At 37.0% G+C, this 26,837-nt stretch overlaps 4 protein-coding genes across 5 annotated transcripts; 3 read left to right on the plus strand and 1 right to left on the minus strand.

Moving 5' to 3' along the window:
* Window positions 1–1,775: 1,775 nt before the first annotated feature.
* On the minus strand, window positions 1,776–10,489 carry HOS1 (ubiquitin-protein ligase). 2 transcript variants are annotated; one of them, XM_087320635.1, is made up of 10 exons: window positions 10,367–10,489; window positions 9,080–9,467; window positions 8,837–8,971; window positions 8,569–8,744; window positions 6,717–7,130; window positions 6,423–6,581; window positions 4,558–5,079; window positions 4,121–4,255; window positions 2,357–3,227; window positions 1,776–2,056 (listed from the first exon to the last, which is right to left on the minus strand). In XM_087320635.1, exons 1-9 carry the CDS (start codon window positions 10,433–10,435, stop codon window positions 2,454–2,456), a joined length of 2,772 nt encoding a protein of 923 aa, XP_087176761.1. In that variant the 5' UTR covers window positions 10,436–10,489; the 3' UTR covers window positions 1,776–2,056; window positions 2,357–2,453. The 2 variants fall into 2 exon arrangements, with proteins under 2 accessions (XP_087176761.1, XP_087176752.1); XM_087320626.1 differs by having other exon boundaries at window positions 1,776–2,059.
* Window positions 10,490–13,029: 2,540 nt separating this feature from the next.
* Window positions 13,030–16,816, plus strand: LOC147868549 (Late embryogenesis abundant protein (LEA) family protein). The gene is made up of 3 exons (XM_087320644.1): window positions 13,030–13,282; window positions 15,975–16,194; window positions 16,493–16,816. Exons 1-3 carry the CDS (start codon window positions 13,086–13,088, stop codon window positions 16,706–16,708), a joined length of 633 nt encoding a protein of 210 aa, XP_087176770.1. The 5' UTR covers window positions 13,030–13,085; the 3' UTR covers window positions 16,709–16,816.
* A 1,256-nt stretch (window positions 16,817–18,072) lies between these two features.
* LOC147868550 (large ribosomal subunit protein eL33z-like) lies at window positions 18,073–20,703 on the plus strand. The gene is made up of 3 exons (XM_087320720.1): window positions 18,073–18,192; window positions 19,140–19,175; window positions 19,541–20,703. The coding sequence occupies exons 1-3, from the start codon at window positions 18,164–18,166 to the stop codon at window positions 19,926–19,928; spliced, it is 453 nt and encodes a 150-aa protein (XP_087176846.1). The 5' UTR covers window positions 18,073–18,163; the 3' UTR covers window positions 19,929–20,703.
* Window positions 20,704–23,206: 2,503 nt separating this feature from the next.
* On the plus strand, window positions 23,207–26,150 carry LOC147868551 (G-type lectin S-receptor-like serine/threonine-protein kinase SD2-5). Its single transcript, XM_087320665.1, has one exon. The coding sequence runs from the start codon at window positions 23,420–23,422 to the stop codon at window positions 25,988–25,990; it is 2,571 nt and encodes an 856-aa protein (XP_087176791.1). The 5' UTR covers window positions 23,207–23,419; the 3' UTR covers window positions 25,991–26,150.
* The last annotated feature ends 687 nt before the right edge of the window (window positions 26,151–26,837 follow it).

Here is a 26,837-nt window from a genome sequence, read left to right on the forward strand (position 1 = left end):
GATGGCTAAACCAAGTTCAGTGTATGACATTTGATCAAACATTGCCAAAGCCTTGTCTTCCAATGATACTATACAAAAAACAGATGCCATTAGTAAGTGTGATCCATTGTCATGTAACTACAAGCCCTAAACCTACCTCTCTCATCCTTCATTGTATAGCATTTGCCTTAGCAAAGATTTGGAGAGGGGTGTTATTTATAAATTGTTTGTCTTTGAAACCAAATTTCCATTCCTCATAGTGCCCATTGCTTAGATTGCATTAAATACCATTCAGCCCAACCTTTCAAAAATGGCCCAAGATATTCCCAATTTATATGTGAGCTAGAAGGCATAAGCCAAAAAAAAACAACTTGTTCCACATGTTACTCTCAAAAGATGCCAGGTCTATCTTTACTTAAAATGATCCTATTGTAAGACATTAGATCACATTAGCGAACTTATGTTATCAATTCACTCCAAGTCATTGCATTGTTTAAAGATCTTTGCTTGAAAGCATATATATTTTCATTTTTTCTATATCATTTCCTTACATTAATCATTCTTTCTCGTTCTAATATAAAATAATAACAATATGTTATAGACCCTTTCAAAGACAAAATTACAATAATCATACATATATAGAATACATGATTTTTTAGATGCGTATTATTCTATTTCTATTTACAACCAGTTTGGTTTGTTCTCTCTCAAGCTAGAAAAGACAAGGCTCATGGTTCCACTCAAATAAATTGCATGGACAATTAAGAAGCTACATAGTGTATGCCTCATTGCCCTCTGCAAAAACATAGTACAAAGCAGTAACATTTTCAAGACATGAAACTCATAATACTAATAATTGTAATTGACCAAATCATACAATAAAATTTGACAACCATAAAGAGTTCGTAGCATTGGCAAACTGTGCAATCTATACTAGACACTGTGAGCTCATTTCAAAATACAAGCTAAAGTGAAGAACAAAGACGCCAACATAAACCATTTATTTAGGAGAACAATTGCATGTACATTTGGTTGATTATGCACAAAAAATCTTGCAAATTATATGCCAAACACAACTATAATTATAGGCAATTGATTGGTCTTGCCTTGATGTTGAATGAGAGTTTACTTTACCACTAATAACCCTTCATTCTGTTTGCTTCCAGATATAAAAGTGGCACATCTATAATATAGTAAGTGACAAGAATCCTTGGATAAGCTTAGCTAAGTGGCTTTAGTTGTCAATAAAATTTTGAGATTATGCTTAAATATCATGAAGTACCAGCACTTAAAAAACAGAACTTTATTGATAACTTTATTTATCTAATAATATAAATTGTGAAGATTACAAAAAATATAAAATCAGCTCAAAAACCAGAGCCTACCACTATCTAGTGTGTATGGGAATTTGAAATTTCCACACGGTGACCTCAATATATTCAAATAGTAGTTTATAACATGATGTCTCATTAAACAAAGGATATAAAAAATAGGTTGCCAAATTAAAAACCTTATCCTCTTATCAGTATCTAAAACAGAATTGTGCTTCCGGTATAAATACTAACAGCTTCGTCGAAATGAAATACATTAGCACAATAGAAATATTTTATGCACCATAATAAAATCCAGATCACGTGTGTTTCTCACCCAGAAAAAATTATATGGTTGACCGCTTCAAACCATAAACAGCAGTGATCGCATTTATGTCATGGGTTTCATAAGACTGGGAAGCTTGGTGCCCTCATTCAAGCACATTGGAAGAAGAAAACAAAGCGAAAGAAATAGACCTCAGCACAAAAGATAAACATTCAATCATTTCGTTGAACAAGCAATACATCTGCTCAATGGAGTCATAAAAAGATGAACACTAGCAGCAAAACTCATGCTAATAGCTTGCTCTCAAGAATGGATTCCAAACTGTGATGGAAGTATAGATGAAGAATTGATACGTGAGTACAGGCCAGCCAATCAATGCATTCTCAAGCCTGAATGGTATCAGAATCCTCTTCAAGAGCTATATCATATAGTGAGCATTATAGAAAACTTACCATGAAATATCGCCACTCAAAGAAGCCCCCTCCTACAACAAGATAATCAGAAAACTCTTGTCAAAACTTCCAGAATCATAAAATCAATTGATCATAAAATATGTGAAACTAGGATAACATTCACTCTGCTAATTAGTAACTTGATGGAACAGCATAAGTTTCAAACGCCAAGCTTACAAATACTAGATCCACATATTCCACTAATTATAGACCATCTACATGCACCTGTTTCTTATCTTAAAACACGCATATATTGCATTGCTGGTATTGCAAAACTAAAACAATGTTTACCCATAAATAGTTTTATAGACAGTATTTAAATCACATACCAAGCCAGTGATCATCTTTTGTGCAAAATTTCACCGTCTTATTTTTGGTGAAAATATCCCAAACACCTCTCTTTAGTTGGATACATCATCACATATGTCAACATGCAAACTCAGGTGCTTTCCTCTTGCCATTAGGACTTGAATATGCGGTTTGCCTTTGGTGTCTATATTTACTGGATAAATCGAAGACTCGATCTTTCCTTAACAAGTCCATATTTGTTATACCCCCATTTTCAACCCAGTTAGATAAGGATGTAGAATCACTGTCAGTCTTCAATGTTACTGATCCGTTTTTCCCTCTTTGATTAGAGCTCCTTGGAGTTCCATATTCTTGTAAACTTAGTTTGGTGTGTGAAAATTGTGTGGATCCAAGATTACCATTTGATGCCCTAGAGTTTGCATCCTCAGTACCACTTATTCCAGGTCTTTGATTATCATAAGAGGAATCCGTTTCTCCATTAAACATCAACCTTCTGCCGAAAATATGGCTTGTTAACAATCCTTCATTTTGATGCCTTCCAGGTGTAGTATAGCTCTTACTGGAAGTAGACAATAAATCCACACCCCCAAATAGAATTTTTGATGATTTCCCAGGAATTGAAGGTTGTTGCCCATGATCCCAGGCCATTGTCTTGGGAAATTCTAAAAGAGACTTCTGAGATGACATCAAGTCCTCATTTTTGTCATTAAAAGGAAGGGTAACTGCAGTGAATGGATGAGCAATGTCCTTCATTGATGTAGAAACTGTGGCTGTAGAACTCAGGTGCTTATCCAAAGTTCCCCTCTCTCCAGATTGAGGTAGAAGTTTACCTAAAGCTCCAGATTTTAATTCTTCCTGTTGAATTTCTGGGAGAATCTCAATACACTTTCCCTGGCAATGATAACATAAACATTGAGAATAATCAAATTAAAAGCTTCGCTGTTTAAAATGCCTGATGCTTCATGACAATAATACATATGAATTAAAATTAGCTACAAATGGGATGAGCACATGACTAATAACATATTCCATGAATAAAACCTAATACTTTATAATCGAACATTCATCTTCCCTTACAATTTTCTAAGATATCCAAAATTTGAAATATCTTGGCTGTTACAGATAAGACCTAGAGAGATTGTTACAGGCATGACCATATCCAAAATTTTCTAACCCTAGGAATTGAGGCAACCCATAAGGGACAAGTGTGAACTTGCCTGGGGGCCTTAGATCTAGCTATAAATATGAGGCCTAGCTACCCTCATTAGGGACCTTATTTGACTACGTCGAGGTTGTGACCTTGTGGTGAACAAACTCTTGTAGCGAGTGCGATATGGGACGCCCATCAAGGCTTGAGTCCATCTCGATTCCTTCGCTCGGGGAAGGTCGGGTGGATCAGCAGCCTTCTTTCTCTCTCTTCCTCTTATGTACCTATTATTTATTCCCTTATTTTCATGTTTACATTAGAAATAATCTCTAACAAATATCAAGATTTAGAACTCTCATCATCAAGAACAGAATCGTAGATAAAAACATCAATCGTATTCAGAATGGACAAGATCAATGGGCTCTTGGAAGCATTTGAACTATTTCCACACAGATCTTTTGGAGTTCTTAATGCTTTACAAAATGTTATGCGCAAATTAGAAATGCTTTCTTCCGATCATAAATATACAGTAAAAATGTGTTTCATTGATATTGATTAATACAACATTTTGTCTTTAAACCATGTTTTTTCCTGTCTAATACAAATCCCTAAATTCAAAAAAACTGTAAACACTTACCACCAATTTAGTTCGATTTGTGCATATACTTTTTACAAGGTCTCTCTTTTCACTATTTTCGCATTGAGTAATGAATGCATTCTCAATAACAGCGAGTTTCTTGTGTGTAAGATACACCTCTCTATACCTGCATCTCTGCCAAAAGAAAGAAATACTGAAATTTATAGGAACTCATAATACAAGGTTTTCAAAGCTCAAAGGCATACAAAAGCTTCACAAAAGGCATAGGCCACATAAAATGATTCTACAATGCTTCATATTCTACTATTTCTGCTTTAAATATCAATTACATGCTATGCAATAGTCATATTCATTTAAACCAATAACGCACGGTAAGAAATAAACATTACATGTTTTTACAAGAGTAGGACATAGAGATTAATATGACTGCAAAATGTTCAGTTACATTTCACAGGAAGTGGAACATGAATACTCACCATAATGTAGTATATAATCATCAGACTTCCAGCCGTGGAGCATGGATTCTGGGTTGCTTGTTCCAAAAGGAAGCTGAAAAGAATCCTTTCTTCATCTTCTTGCCAAGGGAGCTCAATCATCTTATTTAATAAATTCTTTCGCACGCATAACGAGCAAATCTCACCTACCAATAATTGCATTTCAGAGAACCAATCCCGGCAATCATCTTTATCACTAGATTTTGTTTTGGAAATTGGATTTTGCTGCGCATTTGAAATAACTCTTGATGTGTACGATCGTTGATAAAGGTATGCTTCTGTCAGTAGACCACATTCAAGTCTTACTCTCACTGCAGTCACAGCATCTACCAAAGATGGAACTTCAGCAGAACTTGAAGAGTTCGAGAGTTTAAGAGCACCATCTCCACCACTAGAATATAAAACATCCAAGGCTACCTTAGGTCTATTTCTCTCAAGCAATACCCGTGCCACCTTTGGATGTATGCTAGGAGAAACAACTTCAGGAAGAAGTACACAGGCCTCCTGTTCACAGGACACTCATTTTCAAGTTTATGACAACATTCACTCCTCATATTATAAGAAAGTATAAATAAGTTTAAAGTAAAATAAATAATACAGACACAAATATTGATTGATAAAGGTATCAGTCCATCATGCATCACTGATGCAACAAACTCAGTTCTTAAATTAACACAAGTCCCCACAAATAGTTAGAACTTTCCAGTTCACATTGTCAATTCTACACAGCCAATCTCTTGAGTAACATTACGGACACAGTATAGTAACTAAAACCAGGTACGGGAATAATTCAGAGAGGTACGGCCAAGGATTTTATACTGAGGATGGAATTATGTAAATCGTATGAAAAACAAATAACATGTTTTAACAAAATACAAACATTATGAAAGTTAGGTAGTATTTGGAGATCACAATCCTCTACCTAGTCGTTGGGTAGTATTTGGAGATTCCAACCAACTGTTAGTTAGGTACATCTCTCATCTGCCCACTGCTTTGTGCTGTGCCAAAAATGACTCCATCCATCAAACAGAGATGCAGAAAGCCATGTGGAAGACAACTTAGGAAATCTTTCAATTGGCACAGGTTGTAACAAAATATAGAAAGATACAAAGAGGGGGTGAAACACAATCAACTTGCATAAATGATAAAGTAATATGAGTTGCATCTCACTATTAGGACGAACATTATCATCTCCATTTGCAACATTTGGCATGTGACTGATCACAAAATCAATTCATCTGATGTCAGTTATCATACATACAATGAATGAATTCAGAGCAGTTCAGATTGTGACTATGTTTGAGATAAGATATGTGGAGACAATCATGTCAGATCATAAAGAGTATTAAACCTAAGAAACCGATCACATTCCAGGCTCCACATTGACCTTAGGTCTGCAGATGATGACCAAATCTGTACTTATGAAGAACCAGAAGTTGTGAAAATATTGAAGTCATTGATGAACCATCTACAAGGTGGGTAACTGTTGCTATTCTCTCTCTGAAATTGGCAAGAGAGACAATATTTGAAGTATATGTAAGACAAAAATAATAACGTAAGGTTTGTTCTAACTGATCTGGCCTTCACTTGATAATTTAATCAGACTGACAAGGTACAAAATTTATATTTTCACATCAAAACACTCTTTCAGTCTGATACTAATTATATCGCACTGGAAATATCCATAGGATAAAAAATTGCATAATTCATATAAAATGGAAAATCAAGCACTTCTAGAACAGAATAGCATTCAGAAGCTCATGGCATAACTACAATGTTCAAAACATAATTTAGTGTCTCATACACTTAAAAAATAGATAAAAATGCATCTTGATCATGAGATTTACCTCCAAAGCAATCTCACTACTTTCATCCAGCAAAAAGAATAATAGGGACTCTAGCATGGCATGCCTCGATATATCAAAGGTGAATAAGTAATCATCCAAAACTATCTTCCATCGATTATCACTATGAGACCATTGCCTGTCAAAGAGGTAATACAAGAACTATAGCAAGATTAAGGATACAAAATATTGAGAGAGCTACAAGACCCATTTTTCATTTATTTGTTAGTTTGAATCTCGAGATAAAACTCCACAGTACTCTAAATAGAATAATATATTAGAGACAGGTAAGGATACAATCGCTTTTTTTGCAAGGAAAAGATCTGCATTTGTTTCCAGAAAGATAATGTCTACAGCTGTCCGCACACTTTTTGGAGGATATACTCCTGTTGAAAGAGCTCCAACTGTTTTCCTCATAACAGATGTTGCTGGTCCTTGCTTCAAGCATTCTAAATCTGGGGTCTCCCTCAAAAAATCATTGTCCATGTCTTCGCCAAATCCAATATTTTCCAATGCATCCTCAATGAATAATGTTGCAGGCTTGTTAAGAGTGCTTTCCCATGAATGTCTTATATGATTGGGCCAGGCCCTGCTGTTAGCTGATGACTTCCGAACTTCAAAAGCATTCTTCCAGTCATCGATTGTCGAATGACGTGATGATATATTCTCAAGAAAATCATGCTTTGCGCACCAACTCATCAAATCTAAATGCTACAAGAGAGAAGATGGAAATCAGTACCTCTAATTTGTGATACGATCCAAAGAAAACAATGAAGTATTTACAAAGTTCATTATAAAAAAACAAATTCTTTATGTATTATCGAGCTAACTGAGAATGATTTACCCTTCAAAAGGCTTGGAACAAAATACACAATAATGCTGAACAAAAATTTGGCCAAAACGAGAAAAGCTCATGTTTCCAGAAACGTACATATTTCGAAAGAATGAAAAATCTCATACAAACAAGCAGATACATATTAAATTGTTGCAAGAGAAAAGTTTTTATTTCACAGTGAAAAAACATATAGATGATTATAATCAGAAACACTAGCATGTGAGGCTAGTTTGTGAATATTTTACAATGTAAAAACGCATTCTAGTCAATTAATATAATTTTAAACTATCTCTAATGATTTGCAAGAATTATCTAGCAGTCTTTGCACAACAAAAAATTAGACTTTTCTGTCCTCAGGATACAAATTATCAATTCAACAGAAGGAGGAGATCCATTATATACAGTTAATCAAACAGCATGGAAGAACTTCATTGGAACAAGAATGGACAGTAAAAAAATCCTCAAGACATGTCAAGTTATATTTTTTAGAAAAGTTATTGTATAAACACATACATTCCACTAGATACATCATTCGCAATACATATCTATGTGCTCAAGCCCAACACGCCACAAAACTCTGGGTGAACCTTCCTATGCATCAACGTTGGAGATGGCCTCGAGGAAGACAATGCCCACAGTCAAGATTTGATGTCCTTCACAACTGTTAACTCTGCATCTTAGCTAATGCTTGGAGAGAAGGTACCCTTCTTTGTGGGCACATGAGCATGTATGCATGGTCAATAGTCTTATTCAAGAAAATAAGACTAGCACATCACTAACATCACTAACCCAAGGCATTCAAAATCGAATTAGTGAGAACTTTTCCTTTCACGATAAGGTTTATTCTTTTATGCCTGATACAATCTGGAGAAAACACGATAAACTAATTCAAGCAAGAATACGGATCAGATTGTTTCAACATAGCAAGCCAAAAAATAGCCAATCATCACGAAACAAAGAAAAATGGCATTCAAATGAATTGATAGCTTATAGGTTCATAAATTCAAGCTTCGGGAATTATATAGATTATAATGGATAACATTCATCTGATACGAAATTTTGATCATTCGGTCAGTTTACTGATCTCCTACAAAATTGCATCTTCCGATGGACATTTCTTAGCACTGGAAACTTAATAAGCAGACTTGTTCATCAATTCTCTTGATAGAAAAAAATCTTAAACTGACCAGAAAATAGTTTATAACCTATGACAATTCATAGAAAGACACACTTGTAGGAACCTAAATTTAAAAGAATTCACGTTAAGGAGTAACATATAAATATAAATATGAAAAAGAAAATGGCTTACACTACCTGTGAAACTCTTCCAACACCCTCTACAAGTTGCTGAAGCTCGAGAAATGGCATTGACATTTCATCAGAAGTTGGACCTTCAAGAGATTCCAGGACATTACATAGCCCATGAAGCTTTGAAGAAAAACCCTCCAGTTGGCCCAGATTCCTGTGCATTTCCCTGGGCTCTAACAAATCTACCAGTAATTAAGTTGAAGAAACAAGTTAAATCATCATTGCAATGCAACAAATGAGATGTGTGGAGGGATCATAAGCAAATTTTGGATACATATATCTTGTAAGTTTTGTATGATCTGCATAAATGTCCTCTTGCACCATTCAATGACAACAGTTCCATCCAAGAGCATGGAGATAATTGCATTACTGGAGACCGCCTTATCGTCCATACAAACATCAGAAACATCTGAAAGGTTATGAACGTTAAGGGCTCGCAACAATGTAGAGGAAATCAAACATGTAATCATACTGTTCTTAGACATGGAAACTTAAAAGTGTGACTAAACAAGGATACAATGACAAATAACTGATACTGCTTTATTTTCAAGAGCTACATCAAAGAAAAGCCAGAGGCGTCGAACACTAGCATTCGAAATGCCATCCTCTTCGGAAGTTTGTTCTTCTTTAGAACTGATAAGGCCAGATTCGATGCATTCTTCAAAGATGCGAGGTTTCATCACAGGAGTTCCGCCATGCCTCTTCGTGATGGGTACTCGGCAAATCGGGCAGAACTCACATCTTTGGCAACATTCAGCACATAGAGATGCATGGTTACATGATGTGAGAGCATGTTTGACAGGTTTCCCACAACCTCTGAGGTCCCTTGTTGCTCTACATTTCTCAACTATAGCCTCGTTGCAAAGCTCCCTTGGATCAAGGCCAGCTAATCTTAACAATACATCCTGCCAGACGTAATATTAGTGCATGTTCTCAAATTTCCAGGAATATGAAAACACGAGCTTGCAGAAAGGGAACTTGTTTGCATTACAGGATACAGAACATGCAAAAAAAAGAGTTTTTCCGAAGAGCAGGTGAAAAACCTAAAGCATTGCAAGCACTTATCCTATAGAAATCATCAGAGAATATTTTCTTTCTAATAAAAAATTCGCTGATTATGAACGCATCAGAATCCTCATCAGTTGTAACGAATACACTTCTCTTCCATGGAGAAGAGAAAACGGAGCCACCGAAATAGAAAGAAAAGTGAAATCACTCAGCAAAACAGGTGCAGTGAGTTCGTCTACTTCTAATGACACAGCTCACTGTTTCTGATGTCATGTGAAAAGTCTGCATTCATACATTGCAACTATTCTTCGTCTACAAAAGTAAGGAAGAACAAGCTTTTACAGAAAAGCAAAAGAAACAACATTTCTTACAGTCTCCATACATGGAAAAGAAGCCACATATGAATACATTAGTCTTTTTTTATGTTTGGTGTCGCAAGTATTTCTTCATCCATTAGGAATGGCATCGAAGACAATGTTTCATGGACCACATTTACAGCGTCAGAGAACGAAAACAGATGTGAACTAACGAGGTAACGAGATTTCCGAAAATGAAGAAAATTCTCTTGCTTCAGAGCATGCTCAGAAGAAGAAGAAAAAGAAGAAGAAGAAGAGAAACTAAATTGAGCTAAGACAGAAGAAACGCGTATATAATGGAAGAGGTGTAAGAGCTCCATGAATCTAGAGCTAAGAAATGTCGAGAAATCAGCACAGAAAGGGGTTGGGGGGGATAAGGGAAGGGAATAATTTCTAGGCAAGTGAATAATAAGAGGAAGAAGGTAAGAGGAGGAACGAACCTTTTTCCTGCTGCAGAGAAGGCGGCGGTGGTGTCCTGAGTCGGGGAGCGTCGAAGGTGTCGTCGACATGGAAGGGAAGCTCTGCAGAAGAAGAAGAACCTACCTGGTAACGAAAGAAAGAAAGAAAGATGGGGGAGGGAGGGAAAGCAGAAAAGGCAAGGAAAGGAAAGGAAAAGGAAAAAAGGGAAGGGAAGGGAAGAAGGGAAGCAGGGGACGGACGGACGGACGGACGGACGGACGGACAGGACAGATAAGACGCGTGTGAAACCACCAAATACATTCAGATTTTTATATGATCCATCCCGCTTAAAGTTATGACGTGACGACCAAACTACTTACTTGTATCGCTTGCTCTCCGCTAGGAGGAGGCTTGTTGTCACTCAAGATTTATCCGCACTTCTATGATGTCGGGGGGTTTTTAATCCCTAGTGTGTGTTCCGCCTCCAAATGTACCACGCACTCGCTACATCCATACATATGTGATATGGTAGGTGCGTTGGAATCCCATGACGCCTTTGCTGACTTTGTTGTCACCTATGGATGTTGTGTTGCTACCATCATCTCTCTATATATTGTCGTTGTTCGATGTGACCGCTCCAGCTTGCCTAGGTAGAGTTGAGAGGTTCGATCCTTTGCACTTTGATGTGTGATGCTTCGATCAAGTACTTTGTCTCGTGTTACATTGTAAACCCTTGGCCAAGTCGTGCCTTGTCACGACATTCTAGGGTTGCATCCTATATGCACACGAAAGTTTTCACAAACATTATGAGGAAGGATCATCAACCAATCTCTGTTTTTTTTCAATGAAATCATTTGTCTGTGTCATGTGATGCATCGTTTGAAGTGTTGAAGTGATTTTCTTTTTACAACTTAGATGGAAGTGTGTGGGATGCATGTAGGAAGATGAAAGAGGTCCAATATTTGATATTTTGGAGGGTTTTGAATACCTATTCAAATGTTAATTAATAAATATCAAAACCTCTTTAGAAACCTTGTCAAAACTGTTTCTAAAGACGTGAAATAAAAAACCCTACCTTACTTTAGAGAGCAATGAGAACACCGATTGGCCAATGAAAAAAGGCTAGTTCATCAACCATTGACATCTCATGTCAGTCAACTATCACAGAAATTTCTATTTTAACATTTTAAATTTTTTTTATCAAGGGTGTTCAAGCAAACATGGGAAATATTAATATATTACGGTGGGAACTTAATTGGAAAATATTATGGGTGGAATTTTTTTACAATAAGAGTATGAGCTTTGTACGGGGAGATAATTTAATCAACAAATTTAGGACTTGTTTTTGCAAGAAGGAGAACTCTTTGTGGCATTTAGACTCATCACCCCGTTCATTCATGTTTCTGTTGTCACCGAAAATATATATTTTGGTCATTATAGGAGGTAACCACGTGCCAGACGATCCTCGTAGTGACACTGAGGGATGCGTCACATATCCATAAACTTGGCAACTGACAACAATTACATACAACTTTGTTGGTAAGTGCATGCATTATTCCTTTCTAATGATTATTGGATCAATCGAGACAGTATCACTTGTAAGAGTTTCAATACCAAACTACACGTACTATCAACCTTTGTGTTGTTTGATAGTTTAGAAATGGTTGTCAAATAGAGTTTCAATGATTAAATTTTATTCGAGCATGAGAAATAATCTTAAGAAATCAATATTTTTGGAACATACTTACGACTTCAACTTGTGTAACCAACTTAAAATTAATAAATTGTACTTGTAACCTTACCTTTTCATGAATTGTTGAAATACAAAGGAAAACATCACTTGCAGTCCAAAAATGTTGATATCATTCAAAATGATTAGTAATGTATTTAAGTCAATCTTATATGCTTGCTTCAATTAATGGAGTGTCATGTTTCTCGACAGGGAAGTATGTCATTGGACAAGACTTTGCCACTCCTCAATGTCAAAGATCAAACATTGTGAAAGTCTGTAGTGACCATGTGCTTATAGTTACCTACTTAAACTTGATAATTTTGTCCAAAAAAACAAGAAAAAATGCACTCAATTCAAAACTCGTGCATCACATACATTTCATGAATTCAAGATTTTGTTTCAGAGTTCCATTTCGTTTCCAAAAATACGAAACAATTTTGAAAGTAATTAATAGCAATACACCCACACAAACATATGAAGATTTGACCATACAAACAAAAAGCACAAGGACTCTTGGTATATCGGCTCAAAAATGTTGAATTTACTCTTTGTTGTGCTTGGAGATAAGAACATAATTAGAGGTTAGCGACCCCAAAAAGGCCCTTGACATCAAACCCACACAAAAGAAGCTGGTAAAATGCTCTCTATATCATAAAAGCAAAAAGATACATAACTATTGAACACCTCATCTTTTCTTCCGGCAATAAAAGCTCACAAGTTACATGTGGGAAACGAACATGAAAGCGAGCGTAGTAAAGGCCCACATTGGATCGATCACACCCCATAACATTACATTGGAAGCAAACCATCGGAAAATATGTTGTGAAACTTTCTCCTTGTGACACATTTTCCACACACTTCTATGTCTCTCTCTCTCTCTCCCCCTCTTTCTTTCTTTACTTACTTCTATTGAGACTTCTTTCTGTTTTATCACTGTGCACCACTTCAGTGTTAACTAAAGTCATATAGTTTTCTGCATCTCTCTTTGCTCTGTCAAGAAGAAGAAGAAGAAGAAGAAGACGAAGAAGATGTGGATTACTCGCTTTGTCGTTATACTCAGCTTCCTAGCCTTAGGGGCTGTGCTCTACTCGTCGTTGTCTTCTTCTTCTTCCAATTTTAACACCAGTTACGGTGTTGCTCTTCGCCTGGCTCACCTCCTCAGTTTCGCTACTGCTTGGGGTGTCGCTCTATGGGTTACCTTCATCGGTGGCATCATCATGTTCAAGTAAGGTTTTCATTTGCAAGTAAATAAAGTCTGATTTCTTTTAAAAATAATTATTTTTTTATATTACCGTCGTTTATTTAAAATTTATTGTTTTTTTCTTTCTCATCCATTTGTTGTAATTGCAATGATTAAAATGAGTGATGCAATATCTTTCTTTTAATTGTATTTATTTAGTTATTTTTTTCATCCCATCGTTGAAGTGGCAGTTCTCATCGATCTATGGACATAAAAAAAGGATTCTGGCAGGAACGAATTTCTGCTGTGTGAATCCCCAAGTATAGAAAAATATTGGATGGGAAAGCAAAGGAACATAAAATCCTAGAATTATAGAAATTTCGGGCAGAATTCATGTCTCTCAAAAGCCTAAAAATATAGAAATATTGGGCCAGATCCATACCTTCATTTATTGATCAGAAAGCTTGGAAATGCTGTATAAAAATTTACATGACACTTCCAAAGTACAGAAATATTGGGCGAAAATTATATCTTGTGAAACCCTAAAGATGTACAAATTTATTTCATCTTTCCATAACCCTTTGAACTCCCACTTCTTTTGGAGAGGCTTGGATGGAAATGACACTAGGCCTAGTACAAAGTCATTTCCTTTATCGAATATGTTACATCATAACACGTTTTGTACAATACTAGAACTCTTTTAGCTTAAGTTCTATTTAAATTTTTGATGATTGGGTAAATACCCTATTTTGTTGTACACCAATTGTCTCATGGGCCAATTTTGTCCTTAGAAGACGTTAATATATCTTTCTTTCTTTCTCAACCTCATCCAAAAAATTTGCCAAAAGTTTTAAAAATCGCTTAACTTTTTTTCATTTTGGCTTACATTTGCTCCTTGACATCACTAATTCCAGAAGGTGTGACCTATGTGTCACATCTCACTAGCACAATCGTACGTGTTTTGAAGTTTACTTTCTACCACACCATTGACGAGTTCTGGTTAAGGTGCGTTAGACTCACATTCAGCCCAGACTTTATAGTTCTTTAGTGTTATGAAGAACTAGGATCCAGAATTTGTGGCTACTTCCGTTATTGTGTATAATGAGCATAGTTATAGTTAGGCAACATGGCTTTATGAGCACAGTACCGCTGGAGGGAATCAATTTATTAATTGCAAAACTTGGTACACCCACCGAATACCAAAATTTAGCAACATGGTTTTATGAGCAAGCTTGATTTATGCTAAAAATACAACATGGGTTCTCCAATGAGTTTGCAAGCAATCTTGGAGCAGAATAAGGGTATCCCCTCTTGCCTAGACCCATGCATAGAACAAGTACAAGATTTCGTCAAGCAAGTAGCACAAAGCGAGGAACTTTTCGGGACCAGCATTAGGTAAATATTTGATTATGCTACTTCTGTATGCAGATGATGTGGTGCTCTTGTAACAGGGTTTCAACACTCATTAGTGCTTGCTTGGTTCACAGAGACTTAAACCACATGTCTGAATCCAATTTACAATCTCGATAATCGTCAGAGACTTAAACCACCTTTGACTATTCAAATCAAACGTATCTAAACAAAAATTCAAATAGAGATTCTCCACCCCAAATTTGTCCATCGAACCATGAAACCATTCTAGCTCCATGCCTTAATCATAGTTTTTCTAATATATATATGATTGAGCAGATTTTATGCTGCTTGATTGTAAAAAAGATATTTTTTCTATGCAGTTTCTTTTTCCCTTTAACTTCCGCAGACGATCAAGGTTCTTTAGCTGAATAAATAAGATGTTTAGAGTCAGGTCATCACGCACGTGTTTTCAGAAATTTCCGCTTAAAAAAGAACAAATTAAAGATCTCATTAATTTCTCACCTTTGGTTCTGGAACTTTGAGTTTCTTTTGGCCGATATTTGCAAGGCTCAGCTACTCCCGAATTAGTTGTTAGTTGTTGACAGCATGAAGAACTAGGTTTTTGGCATTCATCATTAACTCTATCAACCTGTTCACGGGGTATATCAAACATATTTACCAAAATCTTTCATAAACTTTTTGTTGACATTCAGCTTGCTAGTCCTCATTTCATGATGAAGAATTAAACAAGATGGAGAAAATATGGCTAGATCACATAGTATATGTCATCGAAGTGAAAAAAAGGGTTTGAATTTGGGGTTACTTGTAGGGTTGTAAGGTATCGAGTTTTAGGGTTCATAAATTTATGCAAGTTTTCATGTGTGTTTATGCTCATAGATTCATATATTTTTTGTAGCATATGTTTTACGGGTTTGTGTAGGCTAGCACATATTGAGATTTTCAGAGGTCTGAACTGTAATTTGTTTATACTTTTGATTCGCATGAATGAAATAGTTCATCAATTTCTCTGGTAAATATTGTACAATATTCATTGGTCTCATATTACTTAAACATTCTTTTGTGGGTATCATGCTCTATATTGAGGTTTCTGACGAGTAATATATATATATATATATATATATATTCCTACTAAAATCAAACAAGAAAATATAGTTTTCTTACTTTGGATTTAAAGATTATTGAATCTTACTTCATTTTAAATATGTTTATGTTCTTTTATTTCTCAAACAAGAGTGTAATCTTGTGCTCTCGATCACGTTGAGTCAAATGATGATAGTTTGTAAGTAACCTAATAGGTTTAAGCACATATTGCACTGTTTTGTGGATATATAATTATTGTTTTTTCTTAATTCATTGTGGATAGGAATCTTCCTCGACATCAATTCGGTAACTTGCAATCAAAAATGTTCCCAGCATATTTCAGCCTCCTCGCAGTGTGTGCGATTATTTGCCTCTCTGTTTTTAGTATTTTGCATCCGTGGAAATCGTCATCATTGACAGAGAAGACTCAGATCGTGTCCTTGGCTCTTTCGTTGATTGCGACTCTTGCCAACATCCTCGTGTTTGAACCAATTACCACCAAGGTAATAGCTCATTCATTCATTCAAAGTTGTTGTAAGAGTTCATATTGTATTCCAAATATGTTTCTATTTAAGGGTACATATTTATGGATCCAATTCATTTTGTCTTTATACATCATAATCAAATGATCTGAAGAGGGATCTCTGAGATACATATTTATGGGTCCATTCATTAGATCTGTGTAATATATTTGAAAATCATGTTTATTCCAGGGTACATATTCTGTGAACTCAATTTGTTCATAAATAAGGTTATCCTAGTGCACCTTTTTTATGTTTTCCTTCCATTTTTGTTTTCTAGGTAATGCGAGAAAGGCACAGGATTGAGAGGGAGGAGTCTATTGGAGACGAAGTTGGGCTGACGAAAAATAAGGAAGTTGCGAACAGAAACCCAAAGCTTGCAAAAATAAACAAAAAGTTTGGCATGATCCATGGGCTTTCATCACTTGCGAACCTCTTCTCATTTGGTGGCTTTGCTATTCACTCTTGGTATTTGGCAAACAAGCTTGTAATATAGATAGTCATGCACAAGATATGTTTGCACATTGAATTTATGTGCGCCTAATGTGACACATTGACATATTAATCGCCTCACGAGAAAATTATAACATTTAGGTTTTGAGACTGCTTGGTTTAGACATTAATGTGTTAGTGTAATTGGTTTTGACTATGCTTTTATTTAGAGATAACCATTATTATAGTGGTGTATTTTGAATTTGATCCCCACCCATTTACACAACCTCCCATATACTTGAATCACAATGCACAGATGTTTCAGTAATATTTGGAACTTGATATGCATAGGATATATGAAGTGAAATAATTCATCTATCTGAGAATATAACATGAACATTTTTGTCATTATTTTCTCTTGCTTCATTCAACATTGACAGATAATATTATTGCCTTAGTCCTTGTGTAGTCGGAACCCTAGTAATGCTTATAAATGAAATTGCATTGTTGGATACTTTAGAGCTAATTAACTGCAAGCTCAATCATGAAGAAGACATGCTTTTGGATATTGTTTTTACTTGTAGCGCAACATATTTAATGCTGTGTTCTTATGAGATTGCTTAAGATTGCAATGGTGTGTAAATAGGAACCCAAAATTATGTGGTCATTAATTGTTTTTGGATACGTTATAACATTGTCTCTCATATAGGTTTTATTTGTGGGTTATGAATATTGCTCGTATGAACTTGATAAAGATAAATTTATGTGTCCTCGTGGATGAAGGATCTTATTTGTACAAACATGACAACTTTGGATTCAACTCTATATGATCTCCACTTTAGATTTGTGAAAGTTCGTCTACTTATGCATTGTCCCCCAAATCCTATGCCATACTTAGGCACTTATAGATATCAATGAAGCAATAACTCAATAAGGAGATGACTGTAATAGCATGGAGGAAACGAGAAGCTACAAACATTGATTATCGACGTATATTGTAAAATGTACACAAGAGATCAAAACCAGCCTACTTAGCTTCGTACTTCTTGCTCAATTTATAGTTGATACAAACGTACCCATTTTGGTTAGCTTAGCTACATGCATGCTAAAAAGGGTATACCAATAGGTACATCCATGCTAAAATGGGTGGCACAAAGGAACACATGCACACCACAATACATTGTCTACACTCCAATAAAAAGCTACAAAAAAACCTAGTTAGTGATGGCGCTTATAGCATGGGAGAAATGGGAGACTTACATTGATGGATGGACTAGAGATGATTCATGGGGTCACATGTATCATGGTATGTATGTATGTATGTATGTATGATTAGATGGATGGACATGGGGAAGTGGTGCGTGTGAATGGACTTTTATCAAAACAAATGACGATATTTTAAGGACACCTCAAGAAATTAGGGTTTTCATATGTTTGTGCATTTCTTTCATCATCATCTTCTCCTTCTTCTTCTTCGCTGCAATTTCTACAGACCTTAGCCTGTGCCATCTTCATCGTCATGCCGGAGAACAAGGGAGAGCGCGTCAGGTCTTTCTTCCTCTCACTGTTTTCTTTCACCTCTCTTTTGCTTCTCTTTCCATCTATCTCTGTGTCTTCCTCGCTTCATCCATCTCTGTCTCTGTCTCTGTCTCTCTCTCCATGTATTTCTTCCTTTATTTCGAGCTCATTGTTTTTATTTTCCTTTCCTGTCTTCGTCATCTTTCTTTCTTTTCCCTTCACTATAAATCTGTCCTTGTCTCTGCCCTATCCTCGGGATTGTTTCTCTTTTTGATCTGGTGTCATCTTCTTGTTTCTCTACGATTACTTTGCCCGGGCTCAATTCTTACTTGACAAAGTGCTGTAGTTTCAATAAGTTTTTTCTCTCTAACTTCTGGGGATGATCCATTGAGACTTTCCATCTCAATACTTTTACGTATATATATTTATTTCTTGTTCCACGGTTTGCACACATGTGTCCTCTTTCTTCCTTTTACATTTGGTATCTATTGAACATTCCTCATTATCTACTTATGAAGAGGGATTTGTTGCCTTTTACATATCAAGGTTTCAATTTGATTCCTTATTACGACTGATCTTTTCATCAGTATGAAAACCGAGAGTGTAAAAACCGGTTGTTGTTGCTCATAGATAATTATCCATACAATATCCATGACGACATTTTATTTACATTTTCGTTTTGATGATGTTTTGTTTGTATTCATCAAATATTTCTTAATCTTTATCTAAATGCTGAAATGTCGCTCTTTTACTACACCGCATTTTTAAATGTGGTTTATTCTTGGTAAATCTCCTTATCCATCAGTTAATCCTTATATTTTACATGGAAAGCTTTGAGTACAATCTCTCTTCGTGACTGTGTTACTCAATATGTTTTACTCATAAGTAGCTTTTTGATGGAAAAGAGACAATTTTATTTGATTGAGAATTGCTTCTTTTCTTGATGTCATTCTTCTAATATCTTCATTGAACGACAGGCTCTATGTACGAGGAAACATTCTTGGATACAAAAGGTTAACATGGAAATATAAATAATGATGCATATCTATAAATACTATTGATATGGCTTTTGGAGAAAATCTGAATAAACCTGAACTTTCGTCCATTTCCTTGGCTTTCCGTATGCTTTTTGACATTTCCCAAAACGCTTCTGGTTAACCGCAGAAAAAGAGAGAAGGGTATGAATCGTAGACATAATTGCTCAGCTAATCCACCTGATAAATCTCCTGAGATGGGTTTGACCGATGGCGTTTTGATGTAATGTCAAAAAAGTAGGGTTTGCTAGTGAAGTCAACGAACATGTCAGGGGTATTTTGGAGTTTCCCCCTTAGGTGTCCTGTACTGCGGATGTACTGAAGATTTTAAGTCTCGTGTGCAGAGGCAAGTCTAACCAGTATCCTAGTACGTCTCTCATTCAAATTGAGGGTGTTAACACTACAGAAGAGGTGAACTGGTACTTAGGGAAAAGGATTGCTTATGTTTATAAAGCAAAGACAAAGAAGAATGGTACTTTGTATCGAGCCACTTGGGGCAGAGTTGTGAAACCACATGGAAACAGTGGGGTAGTTCGCGCCCGCTTCAAAACCAACTTGCCTCCTAGCTCTTTGGCAAGTGTTTCGATTTCCCTTTATGATGCTTTTGCTGGAATTCTGTTATACGTTTGTTTCATGGATTGCATTGTGTATTGTTGTACATGGTCCTTTGTACATTGGCTGATGGATTGCATTGTACAGTGGTTGCTAATATGTAGGGCTCATTGTATCTAGATTATTTGTCTAGGTTGCATTGTACAATGTTGTAAGATTTTGGTTTCTGTTTTACACCGATGATTTCGATTTTCATTGTTTTATGACTCCCAGTGCATGAACCCCATTGTATGCTGCTATATGGACCGCATTTTATGTGATGCTAGTAATTCTGCTATATGTACAAATTTTGGATTGTACCTTGCTGATAGATTCTGTTCTATGTGCTTTGTAGTGTCAGTTTTTCTAGCATTCTAAATTACTTTTCCCTAGGATTTTGACAGTACGCTTCATGTAGTTCTATCTATGAATTGTAATGTATTTGTTGAGTTATGAGGCTCTTATCACTTTGATGATGTAACTTGTAAGTGCTTTTGTCTTTGTCTCATTCCTATTGTTTGTTGGACAGGGGGGGAGAGTAAGAGTCTTTATGTACCCTAGTAGAATCTGAGGATGTTGAATCACGGTCATCAGTTCTTTGATACATGGCCTGATTTCCCACAGCTTTTATTCTTGTAGACATCTTATTTTGAGCGACTCTGAGGGTTCAGAAATCAAATTATTCTTCAACAAGTTGCAGTGGGACTTTGAGAAGACTTTTTTGGGTGCCAGTTTTGGTGCACTCTCTTGGTTCATTGTTCGTAGTGTTTGAGGACTATTTTTAATATCCAAAAGTTCAATTCTATTTATCTTCTTCTCCATTCATTGACAAGAATTTTCTTCAACAACTTGAGACTGTTGGATTCATCTGTCATATGTACTTACTATTTTAAATCTACAAATGCTTATTAACTCAGGCAAGTGAGTTGAATTTGAACAGCTTTGGAGAGATTAATTTTCCTCACATGTGTTTACTAAATTTAAAGGTACGAATGCTGTCAAACTTGAAGAGTTTTAAATTTTTTATAAGAATACATGTGACATGCATTTGAGGGATGGCAATATACCTTTACATTCTTAGAGAGATCTATGGTGAACCACACAGGTTAGACCTGAGAAAGTGGATGTCATTTGGGAAGTACGTGAGGGATTCTATGTTTTAGGTGAGGCATGGATATGGATTTGTATACTTGGTCGAACTATGATGTATTCTGTTTTGCTTACATTCATTGATAAGTGGTGTCTCTGCTAAAACAATTGGAAGTAAGTGTTGAAGGGTGTGAGCACTAGCACCTCATTTGTTCCTCATGTTAGATGTGAAAGTTGCTTACTATGTGCCACCTGCTACTCCATGATTGTTGACATCAACGTGGAAGTGTTGAAGACTGTTGGCATATTCTTTCAAGAGCAGACATCATTATATTCATTATGTGGAGACATGCATCAAGTGGGTTTGCTTAAATGAGTCTAAAAGTTATTTTTTTGATGAAAAATTCGAAGAGGTCTGTGTAGGCTGAATAAGGTGGGTGAGAGGGCTTTCTCTGAGAACTTTCTAAAACTTTAGGGATAACGCATTATATTATTTTACTTTCCATCATGCTTCTGTTATTGCAGTTAAGAGAGAAAAAACGTGATGCTCGATCCTTGTTATCATTCATGTGTTGATAGTCTAATAACAGACCACCAAGGTAGAATGAGAAAAAAAGATCAAAGAGGTTATGAATGTAGAGGGCATTGGCAATAGAGAGATGTTCACATGAGGTTGAGAAAAGGGAGAATGATACATATAGTAGCAAAATTATGAGGGGGAAATAAGTTGAGAAACAAGGAAACCTATGGAAATTAACCATTTGATATGGGATTTTATATATTTTAATTTGTCTTGCACTGTCGATAAACTACTTCCCTTTGTCGATTGGGTTTCCGTCTACTTCTATCAGAATGAATCTATCTGAGTCGAACCGCTCAAACAAAAAAAGAAAGTGTTCCATTGTATTTTAATTTACCATTTGAGAAACAAGGAGATGTGAAAAATAACAAAAATTTTGCATTATTTGACTTATAGAAATGTTTAATGTTTGTGATCCTCAACTCCAATAGTATAATTCTAATCATGAAGTCTACCAAATTTAGGTTCCATTCACACTATGGAGAGGAAGAACAATATGTTCTTCCCTTTTGAGTATTGGTCCTACAGTAGATGATAGACTTGGAAGAAACACATTTCAAGTGGAGAAAGTGGTACCTTTATTATTTTATTAGTGTATTTATGTCGAGTCGAGCATAGAAGTAAAGGTAGATGATAAGAGTGCATACAATGGTAGCCTACTATACTATTTGTGGCTCACCGTTTTCTACAACCCATAATTCGTTCTCATTACATTAATTTGTTTACATCGTATTTGGTTGACTTTACTTACTATTAAAGACAAAATGTGTCATTCAACCAATTATGATTTGTGCATCGTTCAAGTGATAACGATTATTTGCCTGATTAATGCCACCAATAAATGTAAGATGAAATTTATAGAATAACTTTAGATTTTCCTTATGGATTTGAATTTGGACTAACTTGAATAAGACAACCATCATATCATTAACCCAACTCCCAATCTATAGATTTTACATGCATTTATGATTACCTCTTGTTACTTGTTTGCCCTACATAAGATTGTTGCTTCGTGGATTCTCCTTGACATCGAGGACACAATATTGTAAGATGAATCTTGACTTGAAGGCATAAAACTTATGAGAGGTAGATACCCTTGTTTTAGAAGCCAATTGCAAGCCAACCTCCATGCCCATCCTAATGTCAACTTAGGGAGAAAACTCTAAAGGATAACCTCATTGAGATGTTAAATGGCCAAAAATCTCATTGATGACCTATGTGACGATCTCATCGGTTACATGTGAAACACTAATTGACCAAACACAAGTATCTAATGTCAAGAAAGTGCCCATCCCCCACGATCCTTATGCTATTGGCATTTTCCTATGCTATCATTGACACATGCATAATTACTTGAAGGCACTTTGAAGTCATACCTTGAGTCTCAAAAATGGTGATGATAATTGCTACTCCTCGGAGAACATTCAAGCTCAAAGCAAGATTCTTATACAAAAGCGACAAAGAGATGAACAAGTGCGACCGACCAAAATCGAATACGTTGTGATACACGCAAATGGAGACTCGATTGAATCTTTGACCGGCCAAGAACGTAGAGTGAATCCGACCCGGCATCATGTGTAAGGATGTATAGACCGAGGAGCCGGAATCGAATCTTTAGAGGTGTGAATCTCAAGCCTGGGCTGGAGGAAAAAGCTTCCTACCAAGGTATTTCAGTTTATTGTAAAGCCATTCAATAGAAAGAAATTCAGCACATGCTCAAAAACATGTAGACCAGAATTTCTTTCTATTGGAATTCCTCTTCCTATTCTTCACAGAGTCCAATCGGAGATTCAGGCCCTCCTCTGTCTCTGATCAACCTGAAGCCGGCCCAACAACCTCGTTTATCAGTGGTTTTGATCAATTTAACAAGGTAAGCCTCTGTTTATCTCGCCAATAGACTCGCAGTTTCATGGGAATTCTCTCCGTTTTTTGGTCATTTTGAAGCCAAAGAAGGAGATTTGAAATGAGAGATGATCTGGTTCGGTGTAGGGTTTTTTTAACCCTAGTTCTACACCTTTTCTCATGGTCCCCATGGCCAACAATGTCTATTTTCACTGACTACATTGAGATTGATTCCTCTGCTAAGTATTACGTTGGTGGATTTTTCCTCCATTCGTTGGATTCCATGAACTCCACATTTTCAGCCTCATTTAGTAGCCTCTCTTCAGGTCAAGTGTATTTGTCAGTCTCACACACTTCGATTCAGACCCCGACAGCTGTGGTGGTGTGGACGGCCAACCGAGACAGTCCGGCCTCGCCATCGGACCCCCTCATATTCACACCTGATGGCATCCACATAGGTACCACCCCTAATGTTGTTTGGTCCACATTGAACTCCACTGTTGGAAAGGGTGCTAAGAGAGTTCAAATGAAGAACAATGGAAATCTTGTGCTTTTGGATGCATTGAACAATACATTGTGGCAAAGTTTTGACTACCCCACTGATACAATCTTGACTGGACAAGCCCTGAAAAACAATACCAGGCTTGTAAGCCGTGTGTCTGATGAGGACATTTCGTTGGGCTTGTATGAATTATCCATCCAATCCACCGGAGACCTTATGCTAACTTTCTATATGGGTTCAAGTTCGGGTTCTTTGGCCTTTTCATACTGGAGCATGGCCAAAGATTCACGTCTTGTAGTAGGATCAGGGATAGGTCCTGCAGACCGTGCTGTGCTCGATTCCACTGGAATCAGCCTTATCATCAGCAATGCTCCCTCCTCTTCGGCAGTTAAGTCATCATTTTTCTGGCATGGCACTGCCTTGTTAAACAGAGCAACTCTGGAGGCAGATGGGAATGTACGGGTCTATGCCTTTTATTCTGGACAATGGAACAACATATTCACATTCATAAATGATGTTTGCCATCTTCCCCTCTATTGCGGACATTTTGGTCTTTGCAATGGTGGTCACTGCAGTTGCCCCGGGTCTCTCCTACCCCTCAACTCTACCAATATCACTTATGGTTGCCAAAGACCTCCCCCGGGTCCATGCACAAACAATTCTTCGTCTTCTTCTTCTTCTTCATCCACACTCAACTCGTCCGATTCCTCTTACTTCGAAATGGTCGGTAGTGGGGTTGATTACTTTGCCAATGAGTATGTCTCACATTTTAAGACATCAGGCCTTGACTCCTGTAAAGAGCTCTGTGCTCGGAATTGCTCCACATGCAACGCGTTGTTCTTCTATGGCGAATCAAGATATTGTTACCTTTTCTCGGAGCTCGCTACAATTCAGAGCTCTAATGTTGTCAACCATTCTCTATATCTTAGAACTGTGGCTTCCCCTGTCCAGACGATGCCACCTCTGTTGACAGATCCTAAATTGCCTAGGCATGAGTTGCCCAAATTTATTATACCGACAACAATTATTGGAGCATGTGTGTTGATTGCTATTGTTATGCTTGTCATGTACCAGAAAAAGGCTCTACATTGCTTTACACAAAAGTCCCAGGAAGATGAGGACTTTATGGGGATTCCTGGGATGCCCACCCGGTTCACCTTCAAAGTCCTCCAGAATGCTACAGATAATTTTAGTCGGAAGCTCGGTGCAGGTGCTTTTGGGTCTGTATATGAGGGGGTTCTGCCAGACAAAACGAGAGTAGCAGTGAAACAACTGGAGTTTGCTCAACAGGGCTGGGTGCAGTTCAGAGCAGAAGTTGCCACTATTGGGAGTGTCAGCCATGTTAATCTAGTTCATCTCCATGGATTTTGCATCGAGGGTGGACATCGGCTCCTCGTTTATGAGTTCATGGCCAATGGCTCTTTGGATAGGCACTTGTTCCGAAAGGCGGCAGGTGAGAATGATCGGGTCCTTGACTGGAACACACGGTACAAAATAGCATTAGGTACAGCTCGGGGCCTTGCCTATCTGCATGATGACTGTCGTGAGAGAATCATACATTGTGATATAAAGCCTGAGAATATACTCCTGGATGAGAGTTTTAATGCAAAAGTGTCAGATTTTGGCTTGGCCAAGCTCGTGAAAAAAGAAGAGGAGCTAGTGCTCACAAGCTTGAGAGGGACACGGGGCTACCTCGCACCAGAGTGGCTTCTGCAGTCCCCTATATCAGAGAAAAGTGATGTGTATAGTTTTGGCATGGTTTTACTCGAGATCGTGGGTGGGCGCAAAAACTACATCCCGGCAGATGAATCAACATCAGATGCAAAGTCGTCCTACTTTCCAGCCTATGCCTTCGAACAATGTGAACATGGACACGTTGAGCAACTTGTGGATGAGAGGCTCATAAGGGAGGCCATTACAAACACAGAACTTGAACGGGTTGTGCGGATCGCCTTGTGGTGCATTCAAGCCGATGTGTCAATAAGGCCATCCATGGGAAATGTGGTGAAGATGCTAGAAGGAAGCATGGATGTGCCTATGCCTCCTCTTTCACCACTACGTGCTCCCACTCCATCTTATCATGGGGCTGAGGAGGTTAGTGCACATTCTAGCCACGATGCATTCAATGTAGATTGTAATAATAGCCAGCCCTTGCTCTCTGGCGTCCATGAGCTTTCCATTGCAACATAAATAGAGTTTGTTGTACCCATTTAGGAACCAGCATTACTTTATTGCAGATACCTTTAAGATCTTTACCCTTGCTGTGTATGATGTGGTCGCAATGAGCTTTTGCATCTATGTAAAATAGTATAGACTTTTGAAAGTTTTCTTCAGGAGTATATCCCTTGCCGATGTATCTGGGATTGGAACCCGTGTTGTGGATATTGTCTTAGTGAGCTTTCCATCACAACATATTGTCAATTTGATGTCGAAATTTGAATATGTTGAGCTTTTTCGTGGATATTGAACTCTAGAAGTTCATCTCAGGATCGTGATCCTTGATATATGGTGTTGATAAGAACAAACCCTAGAGTCATGGTCTCAATGAGCTTCTCCAAGCAACATAATATGAGCTTAACCCTTGCTATGTTCTCCATGATCTTTCGACTGTGGCATAGTAATACAACTGATGGCTGGTTTGAAACATGACAACAGTGGTTGGTTGAGGTGTCGATGTTTGAAGGATGGGTAACCCTTCTCACTGAGCTTTCCATTGCAACAGAATATGAATTTAGTGAAGATATCTTTGTGGATGTTCTCCATCATCTTGACGAGCTTTTGTTATATGAGGTTATTTGCATTGCAACATGGAATTTATTGGGTTTGTGTTTGTGAGATCCTTTGCTTTGCAACATAAAATGAGCTAATCCTTATCATATGGTCTCCATGAGCTATCCATTTCAACATAAGCCATGCTTGGTGTTTACCCTGGAAATATGTTGTCCTTTTTATGTGTTAGTCAATGAGATTCAAGTATGTCTCCTTCACTATTCAAATATGTCAATGGGATTCAACTATGTGCCAACCTTGATGTATG

This window comes from Azolla caroliniana, unplaced genomic scaffold (assembly GCF_043228905.1).
Source record: "Azolla caroliniana isolate FFs.n. ecotype wild unplaced genomic scaffold, voAzoCaro1.0.p SCAF_1, whole genome shotgun sequence".
In the NCBI taxonomy this organism is placed as follows: Eukaryota; Viridiplantae; Streptophyta; class Polypodiopsida; order Salviniales; family Salviniaceae; genus Azolla; species Azolla caroliniana.